The sequence below is a fragment of the Erinaceus europaeus genome, chromosome 8 (genome assembly GCF_950295315.1).
Source record: "Erinaceus europaeus chromosome 8, mEriEur2.1, whole genome shotgun sequence".
In the NCBI taxonomy this organism is placed as follows: domain Eukaryota; kingdom Metazoa; phylum Chordata; class Mammalia; order Eulipotyphla; family Erinaceidae; genus Erinaceus; species Erinaceus europaeus.
In genome coordinates, this window is record NC_080169.1 from 5607705 (window position 1) to 5624823 (window position 17119).

The 17119-nt window shown below is 39.4% G+C and overlaps 1 protein-coding gene across 1 annotated transcript in view; it reads right to left on the reverse strand.

Annotated features, from left to right (window-relative positions):
• Positions 1-17119, reverse strand: part of POU6F2 (POU class 6 homeobox 2) — a 591094-nt gene that overhangs the window by 280774 nt on the left and 293201 nt on the right. The window contains exon 5 of the mRNA XM_060195767.1: positions 9821-9838. Coding sequence (XP_060051750.1) covers positions 9821-9838 — 18 coding nt within the window. The remainder of the gene's footprint in view (positions 1-9820; positions 9839-17119) is intronic.

Sequence of the window (17119 nt, forward strand, 5' to 3'; positions counted from 1 at the left end):
TGTTGCTGGATAGGACAGAGAGGAATGGAGAGAGGAGGGGAAGACAGAGAGGGGGAGAGAAAGATAGACACCTGCAGACCTGCTTCACCGCCTGTGAAGCGACTCCCCTGCAGGTGGGGAGCCGGGGGCTGGAACCAGGATCCTTACATTGGTCTTTGTACTTTGCATCATGTGCACTTAACTTGTGAGAATTCTGGCGGTTATCTTTGGGAGGGTGGGGACACAGAGCTTTGGTGGTGTGGAACTATACATGGTGATCTTGTGATCTTGTAACAAACGATAACAAAAAAAAAATTGTAGCTCCTAAAAGTAAGATTTCTCACATACAGTGGACTTGCTTAAAAATAGTAGAAATATCAGTTTAACTAAGGACTTGACTCTTTAGAGCTTCTTAGAAGTTCTATCTATATGCAGATGCTATTCATGAAGGTAGGTGAAAAGAAAGATAAAATAAAAATAAACAAACATGGTGTATTGCACCAAGTAAAAGACTCTGGTGTGTGTGTGTGTGTGTGTGGGGGGGGGTGGGGGGGGGTGGGGAGTACAGGTCCAAAAAGGATGACAGAGGACCCAGTGGGGGTTGTATTACTATGTGGAAAACTGGGACATTTTATGCATGTACAAACTATTGTGCTTACTGTTGAATGTAAAACATTAATCCCCCAGTAAAGAAATTAAATAAATAGGAAACAGAAAAGGGACGCTGAAGTTTTAAGGCAAAGGATCTTAAGGTTTATGCTTTAGTGCAGGGTTAGAGTGCTTAAATTATATCAAATGTTTAAAACATTCATTCAGAAAATAGCTACTTTCAGAAAGTCATGATCATCTGTCCAAAATAGTCACTGTCAAGAGGGGACGGTGGTAGCATATGGAAGAAGATCCACTCTTTATGTTAAAAGCCCACATCATATCATTAGTACCGAAGTAGGGTGAACACTTCTTTTTTAAAGGTTTATTTTACTTACTTCATAGGAGATAGAGATGGAGAGATAGAGAGACAGGCAGGCAGACAGACAGACAGGAGAGACAGAGTACCATTCTAATACATATGACAACAGGGATTGCACTGGGAGTCTCAGACATGCAGATCCTACCTTCTGCCAGCTGACCTACTTCCCCAGGTCTCCATTAATAGGCATTTTCTTTTTTGAACCAAACTAGAAAGGGAGCATCTTCAAGGTCTGAGAGGCGGTTCAGTGGCAGAGGAGAGATCTTGCCTGTGTGAAGCCCTGGGACGTAGTTCCGGTGCCACACATATGCAGGGGTGCTCCGGTTCTGTCCCTCATCAACTATCATATATATATATTTAGTTAGGAAGAAGAATATTTACCTCCCTCTATTAGAATGCATTCCTCTGCCCACAGGAAGATTTTTGAATTTTTTAAAAAAAAATGCAATGGTGGGAGTCGGGCGGTAGCGCAGCAGGTTAAGTGCACGTGGCGCAAAGCGCAAAGACCGGCGTAAGGATCCCAGTTCGAGCCCCCGGCTCCCCACCTGCAGGGTGGTCGCTTCACAGGTAGTGAAGCAGGTCTGCAGGTATCTACCTTTCTCTCCCCCCTCTGTCTTCCCCATCTCTCTCCATTTCTCTCTGTCCTATCTAACAATGACGACATCAATAACACCAACAATAATAACTACAACAACAATAAAAAGGTCAACAAAAGGGAAAATAAATAAATAAATATAAATTTTTTTTTTAAAAATTTAAAAAAGCAGTGGAGAAGGAGAAAATGGACATCTGAAATGCATATTTCTAGGAATAAATAAATTTGCTATGCTACTAAAATAGTCTCGATTTGAATGAGTTGTTTCATGCTTTAAAGGCAAATATATATATATGGTTTAAGGTACAAAGCTTTACATTCAGTGCACTGATTCCTTCCGGTATATTTTTGAAGAGTCTTTCCTGGATATTACCTAAACAATGCAGAACGAAGGGGAAGCTGCAGCGTTGCTCTGCAGTGTGTGTCTGGATTGTATTTGTGAGCATTTGATGTTCTTCTTTAATAACCTCAAGTAAAAGGCTGAATGCATTCAACAACAGTAGCTGAAAAAAGTGCAATGAGTCATATTATAGGAGAATGGAGAATAGTATACAGGACTCTCCTCTGAACACAATCCTATATTGTAGGCAATCTGTGATAACACCCTTTTCATTTCAGTTCAGTCCCATAAAATTACCACTAACATTACAACTCATGCAGAACATAGATAAATGTAAAAATGTCACAGAATTCTTCCAGATGGGACTTTTAGTTCCACTAGATCACCATCTACTTTTTTACTTGTCTAATATTTCATTACAACCTTCCATAAGTTAATTTTCTTTCCACTGACCATGTAAATCACAAATCAATTTTCATTTAAAATGCCTGACTACAGATTGCTCCTGAAAGCTCAGAGAATATGCTCCAGTGAACTTCTCCAACATCCTTAATGCACATTAGAAAAATGTTGTGTTTTTTAAAAGCCCTTTTTAAAGGAATAAATTTTACATTAAAATCTGGCATGGGATTTTTGGCATCCTATCCCCCCCTCCTAAAATGTAGATGTATTTTTAAGACATGAAATCACATGTGGTAAGATCTTTTTCACAGTAAAAATGAACAAGTGCAGCAACATCTCACACTACCACAAGGCACTACACACTTGCAAAAGGACACATATGTGTACATACTTATTATATATGGATATGTAGATAGGCTTTTATAAAAAAATTCCAGCTTTATAAAGAAAACTGTAAGAGAAGCCTATTTTATACCTGACAGATTTGTGAATTCTGTGGATGTACAAATTTTGCTTTGATGGGTACACACTTTGGAAGGGCTTCGACCTCAAACACTGAAATTTTCTAATAATGTTGAGGTAGAGTAGAGGATCTCATATTTTTGTTATAAGAATATTAGAGGTCATGATTCAAACAATGTGAGAAAGCTGGGTAAGTATACAGCAAAAGTTATTATTATAAAATAAGCTTCTTTTTGAGTTTAAGTCCCTTAGGTAAAAGTTCATTATTTTGAAAGAGAAGGATGAATATGGGATGATCCCACTCATCCACAGAAGTTGAAAAACAAGAACAGAAGGGAAAACACTAAGCGGAACTTGGACTGGAGTTGGTGTGTTGCACCAAAGTCAAAGACTCTGGGGAATGGGGGAGGGTTCAGGTCCTAGAACAGGATGGCAGAGGAGGACCTAGAGGGGGTTAGGTTATTATGTGAAAAGATGAGAAATGTTACACATGTACAAACTACTGTATTTTACTGTCTACTGTAAGTCATTGATCCTCCAATAAGGAAAAAAAAAAGTTCATTGTTTTAATGACATAAATTCGAGTGAGTAGGTGATTCTAAATTCAAATCAGCAGGTAATTCTACATTGAATACATTGCATGTTTTACAATTCTGATTTATCCCAAGAGTATGTGAAATTCAACAAGACAGAACTTTTATGAATTCATAAATGATATTCCTATGTGGTCATCATATTGAAATGTAGGTGAAAAGTGTTTCAAGTTCTCGTGTTAAAAACACAGCTGACAACTACATATGAATGAACCACATGGTCAAATAATCTTCCGGATCTTTCTGAGGCAAATACCAACATGGAAAGCTTCCTGGTGAAAACTGCACTTCCAGACTCAGTCCAAGGGAGGCCTATTGACTGAGGATCCCCAGGATCTCTGTGCTGGAATGAGTCTTTGCAGAGATCTGGTGCCTGAGCAACTGTTTTTGTTTTTCCAGGCAGGAGGAGTTTCTTTATTTGTTTTGCATTTTATAATATCATCGCTCTTAGAAGCCATCAAATGTGTCTTCAAATTGTTATCTGAGATGAGATGATTAATTATTACAGTGGCATGGTAATTATCAATGGATCCAACATAAATGTGTCAGAGGAGTTTGTGGGGACCCCATGTCCCCTCCCAAGCACTCTCCCTGGACTGATGTTTCATCATCATCAACCAGAAGAGTTTAGCTAATTGAGTACAAATCTGGGCCAAGAAAAAATAAGTATGCTGGATAGGTTAGTGATCACAATAAAATGCTCTCACTACTTTGAATTTTTTGTTGTCAGTGGGCTTCACAGCTCTGCACTATTTCAGGTAGAGAGACAGGAAGAGAGAGAAGGAAAGAAATCATAGCACCAAACTACTTCCAGTGTGACAGGGGCCAGACTCAGACCTGGCTCACACACACACGGCAAAACAGTGTGCTATCTAAGTGAGCTATTTCAGCTGACCCTAGTTTGTACTCTTTTAAAGTGGAAAAAGAAAAATACCAGACTTAGTGTTTTGAACTACAAATACTCTAAGAGTAAAGTTTTGGCTATGGGAACATTACTACCTATTACAACTTTCTGGTTGGAAATTGGCCAAAAATGTAATGCTATTTGATGCTTCCACTCCTTAATCTTATGAAAAGGGCGCAAGTGGGGTCTGTGAGCATGAGTGACTTTATGACGGTGAGGTCTCTTTGGACACCATGTTTGTTCCCTGTGACAAGCTGTCTACCTTATGCTGTTTTCCAGCCTGTGTGGAAAAAATACAGGACAGGCTATATGGAGTATACAAATACAAAAACCAGTACAAAACAAAACAAAACACAAATTAAAATCTTGCTGCTAATGTGTGCCTTTGCGAACTATAGCTCAGACTTAACTTATGCAACACGACCCACAGCATTTTAAACATCAGAAATGCCTACTAAGATACAAGTGACCTGGAAGCAAGGACAAGCACAACATTTGTACCATGCTATCACAACAAATTCACAGTAGTAAAGAGGTAGAAACCATCCGTGTGAGCAAAATGTATACATACGTAAAAGGAAGTAGTATTTAGTCACAAAAAGGAAGGAGATTATGTCACATGCTACAATGCAAATGTATTTTTAATACACGAAATAAACCACAAAAAGACAAGCTCTATGACTCCTCTTAAATGATATTCTTGAAAGTATTCAAATTTCTAGAGATAGAAGGCCAGCCATGACTTCATCTCCCCAGACAATAACTTGGGTCCACCTGCATATCAGATGTCAGGCTCAGGCAAAACCTAATAAAGTCATGGGCCCTTTGGAATATACCTAAAATAGACCTACTAACTATTTCTAAAATGGAGACCTCAAATCTTCATCTGCCATATTCCAGCCTTTAGGTTCATGATTAATCAATAACTTGCTTGGCTTTGTATGTTAATTTTTTTTCAGCTACCAGGTTCCAGATGCTACCATGAGGCCAACAGAACTTCCCTGGGAAGACAACTCCACCAATGTGTCCTGGAGCCACTTCCCCAGAACCCCGCCCCACTAGGGAAAGAGAGAGACAGGCTGGGAGTATGGATCGACCTGTCAACACCCATGTTCAGCGGGGAAGCAATTACAGAAGCCAGACCTTCCACCTTCTGCACCCAATAATGATCCTGGGTCCATACTCCCAGAGGGATAAAGAATAGGAAAGCTATCAGGGGAGGGGATGGGATACGGAGTTCTGGTGGTGGGAATTATACCCCTCTTATCCTATGATTTTTGTCAGTATTTCCATTTTATAAATAAATTTTTTTTTAAAAAGAAGGGAGAATGGTGGTTGCCAAGGGCTCAGAAGAGAAGACAGTAGGAGCCAATGTTTCACAGGGTCAAGTTTCAGTTGCAGAAGGTAAAAATGTTCTAGAGGTGGTAGGTGACAGTTGTATAACAATGTGAGTGTGTTGATAAGCACTGAATTGAATATGGAAAGGTGGCTTAAGGTGTATAGCATGTATGCTACATATGATTTACGCTAGCTGCAGTTTTTAAAATAATGGTAGTGAAGGGGATGTGGAAGTGTTGCAAAAGGACTTCAACTATATCTGCAACTTCTTAAAGAGATAAAACGAAAGGCGCAAATAGTAGCATTTAATAGAACAGCGTGGCAGGTACACTAGGTGTTTTTCTTGTGTTACTCACTGCACTCCTTTGTTAGGGTTTGAAAATCTACAAATGAAATGAATTAGAGGTCTTTTCTTTATTAAAATGTATTATGTTTTAATTTGAAGTTACATTACATTATACATGCTAAAGGGTGTGTGTCATTAAAATCCAGCATGTGCATATGCTATGTTGAGTCTACATGCTATTCTAAGTCACAGTAACAGTTCAACTCTATTCTTCCCCATAAGAAACAAAGCAAAGGACAAGGCAAGGTGAAACCTCAATGGTTGATAATCTGTTGCAGCAGATTTGAGGATTCAGAAGGGAAAAGCCTTAAAGGGAGGCTCCTCGGTGGAACAGAATCATACTTTGGTGGAGGAAAAAATGTACTGAAATGTGGCAATATACCTTTGGGACAACAATAACTTTAGCTTACAGCTACCACATGAACTTTGTAGTTCTAAGAAATAAAAAAAAAAGTATCTTTCACTCATTGTGCTTTTGATAGTGTATGCTGGACAAAGTATCACACTTAAAATATCTGAGGAAAGCAAGTCTCAGAAATCATAGTGCCTTTGTCAGGCCCTACTACTAGCAAACTGTGGGCAGGGACTAAACCAGGTTAGTTTTTCAACTCTACTAATAGTTGGCATGTTCAATGGTTGTTTGTGGGCAGATTATCTTCCTGACCACTTAGCTTCTATGTTAGTTAAGCACCTAAAATCTTATTCTTGTTAGGCATTTGGATTTTCAGTTGGCAAATACCGTATCTGAAACCAGAATACACTAAACTCTTTGCCCATCTGCTATCTACAGACTGGGAAACACTCTTAGATTTGATCTGACTTGGAGTCCCTTTAAAATGAGGTAAAAGAAAGTTCATAATGAAATAGTGTCTACTTAGACTTAGATATCCTCCTCACCTATTTCCTATTATACTTCCCTCACTCACTCCCAAGCTATCCTTATCAAAGCAAGGACTGCAAAAGCTGAATAAGGGCAAGAGACTGTATTAACAATGACTCTTTAGTCACTATCAGGCCACCCCATCAGCTGGGGCCCTAGTAAGGGAGTCCTGAGATTCCCAAACTGACATGATAGGTATAGGCCTCAAATAAATCCTTCTTCTCCATTGTTACTGGTCATCTCTATCAGGAACAACAAGACAGACCCCTTTGTGGGCCCCCCACAGGACCTTGTCCTCAACTTGGATCAACAACAGTAGAGAATGTTCCATCCTCTGAAGGGAGGCTGGACAACAAACTGTGTGCTCCACCTGAGGAAGATGGGTCCTGATATTGGGGCAGCTTGGAATGTTCCTACTCATGATCACAGATTGTGAGCTCAGATCTACAGGGATGCAGAGGTCACATAGGCTCCTAAGCTGAATATGGGCCCCAGATCAGATCAAATCAATGGGGTTTATAGTCAATAATATTTATACCCCTTTCCCATATTTGGGAGCTACTCTCTTCCCTGATCCAGCTTTCTGGTCCTTTTTCCTGACATGACATCATCTCCCCAGACAATAACTCGGATCCACCTACATATTAGACTTCAGGCTCAGGGAAAAAACAAAAACTAGTATAGCCACAGGCCCTTTGGAATAGAACTAAAATATGCCTACTAGCTCTCTACAGAACAGAGACCCCCCCCCCCCCCCCGCCCAGCCCACAACTCTTCATCTGCACTACTACAGCCTTTAGGTTCATGATTAGTCAACAATTTGTTTGGTTTTATATGTTAACTCTCTTTTCAGCCACCAGGTTCCATATGCTACCATGAGGCCAACCAAACTTCCCTGGGCAGACGACCCCACCACTGTGTCCTGGAGCCCCACTTCCCCAGATCCCCACCCCACTAGGGAAAGAGAGAGGCAGACTGGGAGTATGGATCCACCTGTCAACACCCTTGTTCATCTGGGAAGCAATTACAGAAGCCAGACCTTCCACCTTCTGCATCTCACAATGACCTTGGGTCCATGCTCCCAGAGGGATAGAGAATAGGAAAGCTATCGGGGGAGGGGATGGGATGTGGAGTTCTGGTGGTGGGAACTGTGTGCAGTTGTACCCCTCTTATCCTATGTCCACTGTTTCCTTTTTATAAATAAATAATAGTAAAAAAAATGAGGTAAAATGTATAAGAGCAGCAACTTGCAAAAGAAACAGAAAGGCTGATGTAATCTAGCTCAGCAGACTATCATCACCCTTGATTCTTTTTTCTGTATCCATTGTTCAGCTATTTGACAAACTTCTATTTCTGTCCTCTCTCTAAAAGTCTCCCTCATTGGGGAAGTCATGCACCCTTCATGATTTCATAATAAACTGAAGGGGAGTACCAGTATGAAATCAAAGGAAATAAACTCCCAGTTGCTGTTGCTGCCAGGTTGTCTTATGAATGTGGCTTATACAATATTTCATCTGTGCTGACACCTTTCACTCTCAATTATTTGGTTGCTGTCAAAACAAATCAATCAAATTACAGCACTGTGTCTTCACGTTACCATTCCATTGTAAGTTAGTGGCATTAGCTTTGAAATATATAGAAGTATAAACTTTATCTCTATTACTTATTTAATGCAACTTTCTCCCACATGAGTTATTTCCAAACACAGCAAACTCAAGTTATTCTATGTCAAATGTTAAATATATATATATATATACATGTATATGTACATAATATATGTATGTATGTTCTGCTAAGAATTTCTAAAATAATAGCATGCAGGGGAATCAATATGCATAAGAGTATGTTAGTGGATCTGCAGTTCGTGCTAATCGTAACCCAGTAACAAATGATAAATATACCAAGATCTTATTAATTTTAAGTTTGACTATAAATTTTCTGAGTACAATTAGTTAATATAATTTGGGAGGCAATGACAGTAAGCCAAAGGAAAATATTCATGTAGAATCAAATTTTTGAGGGATTAATTTTACTTATTATATGACAAATGTTAAGATAAACTATTTCAAAAAATTTACAACTATATTATCTGAGCTACAGTTTTTTTTTTTTCCAAGGACATATGTCAATGTGTAGCTTCTACTGCTCTGAATGGCTAGAGTAAGCGTGGCCCAAAGCATACAAAAAAGAAGAACAAAAATTCAAACTTTTTCACTGTAAGATTTTAAAGGCCAACCTTACATTTTAAAATAGTAGATTTAAATCAATTGAGTTACTTTTCAGTAAAAAAGAAAGAAAGAAAGAAAGAAAGAGAGAAAAGCAAACATTGTTGAAGCTTTTATGAACATGTTCTTAAAATAGCTTCTTTATATCTGGAAACTTGAAAGCAAATTGACAGTTTTTTGGTTCCTTCTTGTTACACTCTGGCTATATAAGGAGGTAAGAAACAATAAAAATAAAAAAAGCAGGGAGTCGGGTGGTGGCACAGCGGGTTAAGCACAGTGGCGCAAAGCGCAAGGACAGGCAGTGAAGCAGGTCTGCAGGTGTCTGTCTTTCTCTCCCCCTCTGTCTTCCCCTCCTCTTTCCATTTCTCTCTGTTCTATCCAACAACAATGACAACAATAATAACTACAACAATAAAACAACAAGGGCAACAAAAGAGAATATATCAATAAGTAAATAAATATTTAAAGAAAAAAAGCCTCAATATAAATGTTCTGATTATCTCCAGTAAAAATCAGTTCTAAAACAGAGGATTACACAAGCCCTGGTTTAACCTGGTGCTGAGAATTTTACATGTTAGAAAGTCTTTCTCAATCTCTTTTTATCTCTAGATTTTACTCCAGGGCTTGAAATATAAAGCTAGCCTTTATAATTACCTAGCCTCTTCTCCAGAAAGTCAGCTTTCACAAGGTTCAGACTTATGTCTTCATTTCTCTAAGAACACCTCTCCTGCACCTCGATTTGAACTTTTGTTTCATGCATTATCCAAACTGGCAACTAGTATCTACAATTCAGTGATGCAGAGACTCGAACTCATCGTGTCAAATTGAACTAAAAATTACCCTTTCTTCTCTCCTATTCATCTACATCAATCCACCACCAGGTTCTATCAAACCGCCTTGATATGCTTCCTAAATCAGTCATCTGATTTTCATCATTACCAACAGGCATCTCTATTTCCTAGACGATTGCAACAGTCTTCTTCTTCTTCTCCTTCTTCTCCTTGTTCTCCTTCTTCTCCTTCTCCCTCTTCTTCTCCTTCTCCTCCTTCTTTTTCTTCTTAAGAATTTATGTATTTATTCATGAGGAAGATAAGAAAGAGAGGAAAAAAACCAGACATCACTCTGGTACGTGTGCTACCAGGGATTGAACTCAGGACCTCAAGGTTGAGAATTCAATGCTTTATCCACTGTGCCACCTCCTGGACCACGACAGTCTTCTTAAATAACCTAGAATACCCACCACAGTGACTGGAAAATAGCAGGTGCTTTTAAATTGTAAGTATTTGTGAAATTGATCAATTAATCTTTGTATACAGCTTGTGGTAAGAAATGAAGTCTATTTTTATTTTTCCTAGAGGGGGCTAAGAAACAAAAGCTGTGCTCTCTTACTGAGAATCTGCCCTGTAAGAATTACACATTTGAGAAAAGACAGCTTTTTTTTTTTTTTTTTTTTTGGAAAACATTAGCTCCTCATTCTCTGAATGATGGGCAGCGGAGAGCTAGATACCGTATCTTCCCTCTCCCTCCCCACAGTTTCTCTGGTACAGACGTTCTCTTCATCATAGTTCTAGAGGAAAAATGAGTAACTCAGCCTATTTCTTCTTAGCCTATCTTTGGTGATGAAGTGAGAATGGGAAACATGCCAAATATTGTGTTTCCGTTTCTAGGCTTCAGGGGCACTCTAGAGGCAACCGTTTTGAGAAGAAAAAAAAACCACCTCTGAAGGTTGGCTTGGAATCTAATCCAGTTTGCATACCTTGGTGTAGACACATCTCTCGATGCCATCAAGAGTCCTGATAGATTTATAGCCTTATTATGTGCCAACTGGGGAATCATATTACTTCCCTGCCTTTTGCTTTGAAAATAAATGCTTTGGCTTTGCTTTGACATCTATGTGGCAGCTGGAAATCATTATCTTCTGACAATGCTTTATTCCATTGACAGTATCTCTTAAATACACAGTATACTAGTCATACTCCACATTCATGTGCTCCAGTTTAATCCATGCCCCAGTGCCTTAGTGATGCTTGCTTCAAGGATAATGTACTACAGAATGGTTCTCCAGGTATTTTAAATGAAAAGTCTGAAACCTCAGAGATATGGAGGTTTGAAAAACTGCCAAAGTAAAACACATTGCAACAACTTTTCCTAACTTCTTTACGATGGATTTGGCATTATTGTATGGTTTGTCACGTAGGACCCTTCTGAATAACACTGCAGGAATGAATTTATGTACAAGGTATTTTTAATATTGGACTTTTTTTTGACAGCAAGCCTCATACCAGAAGCTGTGAAATCAATGCTAAAAGCCAAACTCCGTCCTTCTCTCTGTGGAAGGTATACATTGCCCTTTCTGTGAATGCTATCACATCTGTGTTCTTGTGTTTATGATGCCCTGGGGATGCAGCTTTCTAATTTTTTTTAAATATTTATTTTATTTATTTATTCCCTTTTGTTGCCCTTGTTGTTTTATTGTTGTAGTTATTATTGTTGTTGTCGTTGTTGGATAGGACAGAGAGAAATGGAGAGAGGAGGGGAAGACAGAGAGGAGGAGAGAAAGACAGACACCTGCAGACCTGCTTCACCGCCTGTGAAGCGACTCCCCTGCAGGTGGGGAGCCGGGGTTCGAACCGGGATCCTTATGCTGGTCCTTGTGCTTTGCGCCACCTGCACTTAACCCGCTGTACTACAGCCCGACTCCCCGGGATGCAGCTTTCTAAGTGTGGGCATCACGGAACTAGAACACAACTTAAATACAAAGAAAAGCACTTTATGTGGCCACATTAGTTTTTTTTTTTTTTTCCCCAAGAATACCCAGGGGTTGAGAGATAACTTACCGGGTAGGGTGCATGCCTTCCTTCTCATGTATGGGTTCAACTATGACCTTGGCACCGCAATGGAGGTGTTATGATCTTGTGGTCTGTCTGTCTGTCTCTCTAGAATTGCTTTGTGCTTATGTGTTATTTTCAGTTTGAGAAGTACTTCAAATTAAGAGATACTTTTTAAAACTGTGGTTAGGATGTAAAGACAACAGACTTCTAGACTTGTTAATGCTAAATATGATGTTTTGGGTATAGTTTTTCACCTTAATGAACACAAAATATTTTCATTTTTGAAATACCTAATGCAGAAGCTTTAAGATGGGAAACAATTGCCATGATCTTTCATTGTCTTAAGTCTATCAGTAATGTCTTTTGTTTGTTTGTTTTCTAGAGCTCTTTTTTTTTGTTTTGCTCAGCTCTGGCTTATGGTGGTGTGGGGGATTGAACCTGGCACCTGGGACTTAGGACCTGTGACCTAGGAGTCTTAGGCATGAGAGTCTGTTTGCATAACCATTATGCTATTCCACCCCCCCAAAAAAAAGAATATCTCAGTGATACTTTTTTGTATGCAGTATTTTTATTTTCCTCTCTCTGTGGTGGCTGAAGATATATTTAGACTTCTTTCTTTTCTTTACTATTTTCCTTTTATAAAGACAAAGAAGCATCAAGGCAGAGTGCGGAAAAACTCACAGCAACTAACCTTCCTTTATCGCAGTGGGGGCTGGGTTCCAAACGGGGTCATTCATATGTCTAAGGAATCCTCTCTCCAAAAGAGTCAATTTGCCAGCCCTGTATTTAGGTTTCTTTTAAACAACTGAGATCTAAATGTGTGTTTTGCAACCTTATATTGTTCTAGTTTAAGTTTATGCACTTGAGAAAGAGAGCCATTAAAAATTTCTTTAGTGCCTGTGTGTGACCATGAGGTTTGAGCTCAGAGTGACAGGGACTCAGAGGTCGCACAGGATGAATATGCTAAATATGGACCTAGGTCAGATGGGTAGGGCTTACAATTAATGGTATTTATATGCTTTCCTCATACTCCGGAGCTACTTTTTGTCCTAATCCATCTTTCTAGTTCTATTCTCAACTCTGATACCATCTTTCCAGACAATACTTTTATTCCATCTGCATGGGAGCTATCAAGCTTAGGCAAAAATTACTAAAGCCATAGTCCCCTTAGAACATACCTAAAACAGACTTTCTAGCTTCTTCCCACATGAAGATGCCTAGTTTCATCTGCTCTATTCCTACCTTTGGGTTCCTGTTTCTTAAACAATTTGTCCTGCTTTATATCGTACTGCCTTTCAGCCACCAAGTTGCAGATGCTATGATGATTCCATGCAGACAACCTCACCAATGTGTCCTGGAACTTCACCTCTCTAAGCCCTATCTTACTAGGGAAAGACAGAAACTGGCTAGAGGTAAGGATCCATGTTCCAACACCCATGTCCAGCAGAGAAGCAATTACAGAAGCCAGACATTCCACCTTGTGCATCCCATAAAGAATTTCTAGGCAACATCCCACTTCCCCTACCCCAAAGTCAGCTGCTTTTCTTACCATTGATTTCCTCTCATTGGGTAAAATTTTGTCTTTTCGTGACTGTTATATAATTGTACTTTTGTAGGGGCTCATTTGCTATTTTAAACATTCTCCAGTCCTCTATATATTTTCTGTTAATTTTCTTATTAGTCATTAGAATTACACTACTCCTCACTACCAGATGGGACCTGGGGCTTGAATCTAGGTCCTTGCACAGACTAATATGTGCGCTCAACCAGCTATGCCACTGCCTGGGCCCTTTTTTAAATTTATCATCTCCATTTATTGGATAGAGACAGCCAGAAATTGAGAGGAGTCGGGGAGACAGAGAGGGAGAGAGACAGAGAGACACCTGCAGACCTGCTTCACCACTCACAAAGCTCTCCCCCTACAGGTGGGGACCGGGGGCTTGAACCGGGTCCTTGTGCATTGTAACATGTGCATTCAACCAGGTGTGCCAACACCTGGCCCCTTAAATAGCTTTTAAAAAATATTTTTAATATTGCAAACTATTTAGAATCCTTAGGGTTACATAGGAGTAACTTAATAAATATGGTATTTCCACATATATGTCAACATAATGTCCATTCTTTTAAAAATTATTTATGTATTATTGGATAGAGACAGAGAGAAATTGAGAGGGGAGGAGGAGATCGAGAGGGAGAGAGACAGAGAGACACCTGCAGCCCTGCTTCACTACTTGTGAAGAAGCTTTCCCCTGGCAGGTGGGGATCCATTCTTTTTCCTTTGCACTTCCTGTGAGTCAAGCACTAGTCCGGTTCTTGGACCACATCACCAGACCAAACAAATACCCCTGTCACAGGGCTGCCATTCTAGGTGCAGGGTCAGATACAATCAGTACATGTTATAAGTATATATATTGGGATCACATACGATTCTTACTGCTTTACATAGCTACACTAGGCAACACCCAAACTGCTTGAGTGGAAAGAAAAGGTAATGACTTAATTTTTTTTTTTTTTTTTTAGATATTTAAAGCTATGTAGAAGGCAACATGTTTTCTGGAAAAAGGAAACAAAGGAAATCGGGTGAGATGGAAATAGGCAGAGAGTAGACTTGATGCTTTCTGGAGAAAACGCTTCAGGCAGATTAAATAGCCTATGACAAGGCCCTTGGGCAGTAGCATGTTTAAGGAGCACCAAGGAATTCATGGAACATTCACACCAAGAATGATTCGACTGGAAGAGGAGAGTGTGGGTCTGAGAAAGTAAACAAGTAAACTAAATTAGTTTTTAAGATGTATGCTTCTGCAAGTAGACCTACAAAGCAAAAGGGGAAAGAAAAAAAAAAAGAACCATTTTGAATTTCTAAGAGACTAGATTCTCAAAGAGACTACACATTTATAACTATTGGAAAGCTTCCAGTACTGAGCTATGAAGTTTCCATAAGCATTACATATACTGAGGAAGTTCTAAAAAGAAAGGATATTCCTCGACTTTCTTCTAATTTGTAATAAAAGAGAGAACAGACTCAGAAGAATCTCCCAGAGATAAAAACAAGAGCTAAAGAAAATAGTGGTAAAAGGCTGCTTCCTTCCAGATATCCAGTCAAGGAACATATTCCTACAAGCAGGAGAGAAAACTTTCAGTATATTTTACCTACTGGGATACCGCAATCATTATGGACAGTCACTGATGACACATTCTCTCAGTGGGACAATCATCAGAAGGGACAATATGAACACATCTCAGAAGTATTATGCTGATCAAGAAAAGCCAGATCTAAAGGAATTCATTGTGTGAATTCACTTATATAAGGTTCTAAAGATTTTTATGGATTGACTACGGTAGATAGTCATTTGCATAGGTGTACAGACACACAGACACACACACAAAGCATAATTACTGAGCTGAGAATTTAACACCCATATATTTTATTGTATGCAATTTATAGTTAAATCAACAAAACAAATAGGAGATTAATTCATCGTGCTCATGAGATTTCTAAAACCCAACTCTCATTCCTTCTCTCTGCACAAACGAATTAGGAGAGTCACAGACAGCCAGGACAGGGTTTCAGAAGCAGTGAGAGCAGACAAACCATTCTTCATCTTGTTTTTTTTTTTTTCAGTTTGCCATGAACCTAATTGCTTTTCTATGTTCAGGTTAAGCAGCACAGTCTGATGTATTTTCAGTCGTTAATTTAAATGTTAAGTTGACTTAACTGGAATGTTCCATACTGGTATAAATCTACTCTGAAGAACATTTATATTCTTTTTTATGTTGCTCATGGTGATTAGGAGGCTGTTCCAGAGTTTGCAATGAGAAGAAGGCACAGGCTGGGATCCTCTGCCCTAATGCAGCCACCTCTGTGGCCCCCACTGAACTGGCATTCGCTTGTAATCACTGGTGTGGAGAGTATTTATCATCATTTTTAAACAATATTTATTTATTATCAGATAGGGACAGAGAGAAAATAAGAGGGGAGGGGGAGAGAGACAGAGAGACACCTGCAACACTGCTTCACCACTTGTGAAGCTTTCCCCTGGCAGGTGGGGGCCAGGGGCTTGAACCTGAGTCCCTTTTGGTTACCCTTGTTTTTTTTTTATTGTTGTAGTTATTATTGTTATTGGTGTCATCATTGTTGGATAGGACAGAGAGAAATGGAGAGGCGAGGGGAAGACAGAGAGAGGTAGAGAAAGATAAGATACCTGCAGACCTGCAAGGTAATGTGTGCACTCAACCAGGTGTGCCACCACCTGGCCCCTACTGTCATTTTCTTAAGTCCACAAAAAAAAAAAGCAAAAAAATCTAACACATTTGTATGAGCTCTATAATGGAGATTTTACCGAAATATATCATGTAAACAATCTAGTGCCCTTACTAGAACAACTGCAAATTAAGTTTTTCAGTATAGCTACAGTATTAAAAAAAAAGAAGAAGAAGAAGAAGAAGAAGAAGAAGAAGAAGAAGAAGAAGAAGAAGAAGAAGAAGAAGAAGAAGAAGAAGAAGAAGAAGAAGAAGAAGGAGACTATCAAAGATTCTTGAGAAATTTACAGTTTGTGACAGAGCTACCTTTGCTATCTTTATGCATCTTTGGGCATCTTTATGTATTATTAGTGTTATTTTACAGATGCAGTTTTGCTGAAAATTACTTGATACCAAATTCAGGTGAATACAGGAAAAGAACACAGTGGTAGAGGGTCCAGAATAGGTGATGGTGGGAGATACTGGGAAGGAAAAGAGGAAAGAGAGGAGGGAGAACAAAGTTTCACTTCCTACATGTAGGCGAATGAAGAATTTATGGCTTCAACCCCCAACCAGAATCTCCACAGACGATGCTTAAGATCATCAGAAACTGCACTCCACTTTCAGTGTCTCTGAGTTCATAGACTTACACAATCTCAGCCCATGCCTATGGGAGGTCCAATTTAGTCCATACAGTGATGCCAGGGGCCAGGACAATACGCAGCTCTCTATATCCACTGAGTCTGTTGTAGATGAGGAAGGTACTAGTCTGTTTCTAGAGCACATTTCCCCACGCACATTAACATGAAATCAGCTGGCAAACTCTACCCACATTCTAGCGAGTTGGGCAAGAGTGTTCACCTCAACATGGGGCGGCTGGTGTCTCTACCGGTCAGTGAATTACAAGATAACCCAGAAAAAAACATTTTGTGCAAAGAGAGACCTGAGTTGTGGGGGATATAAGTCTTACATAGATGTGGAGACAGGGATCAGGACAGAGACGATGGTGAAAAAG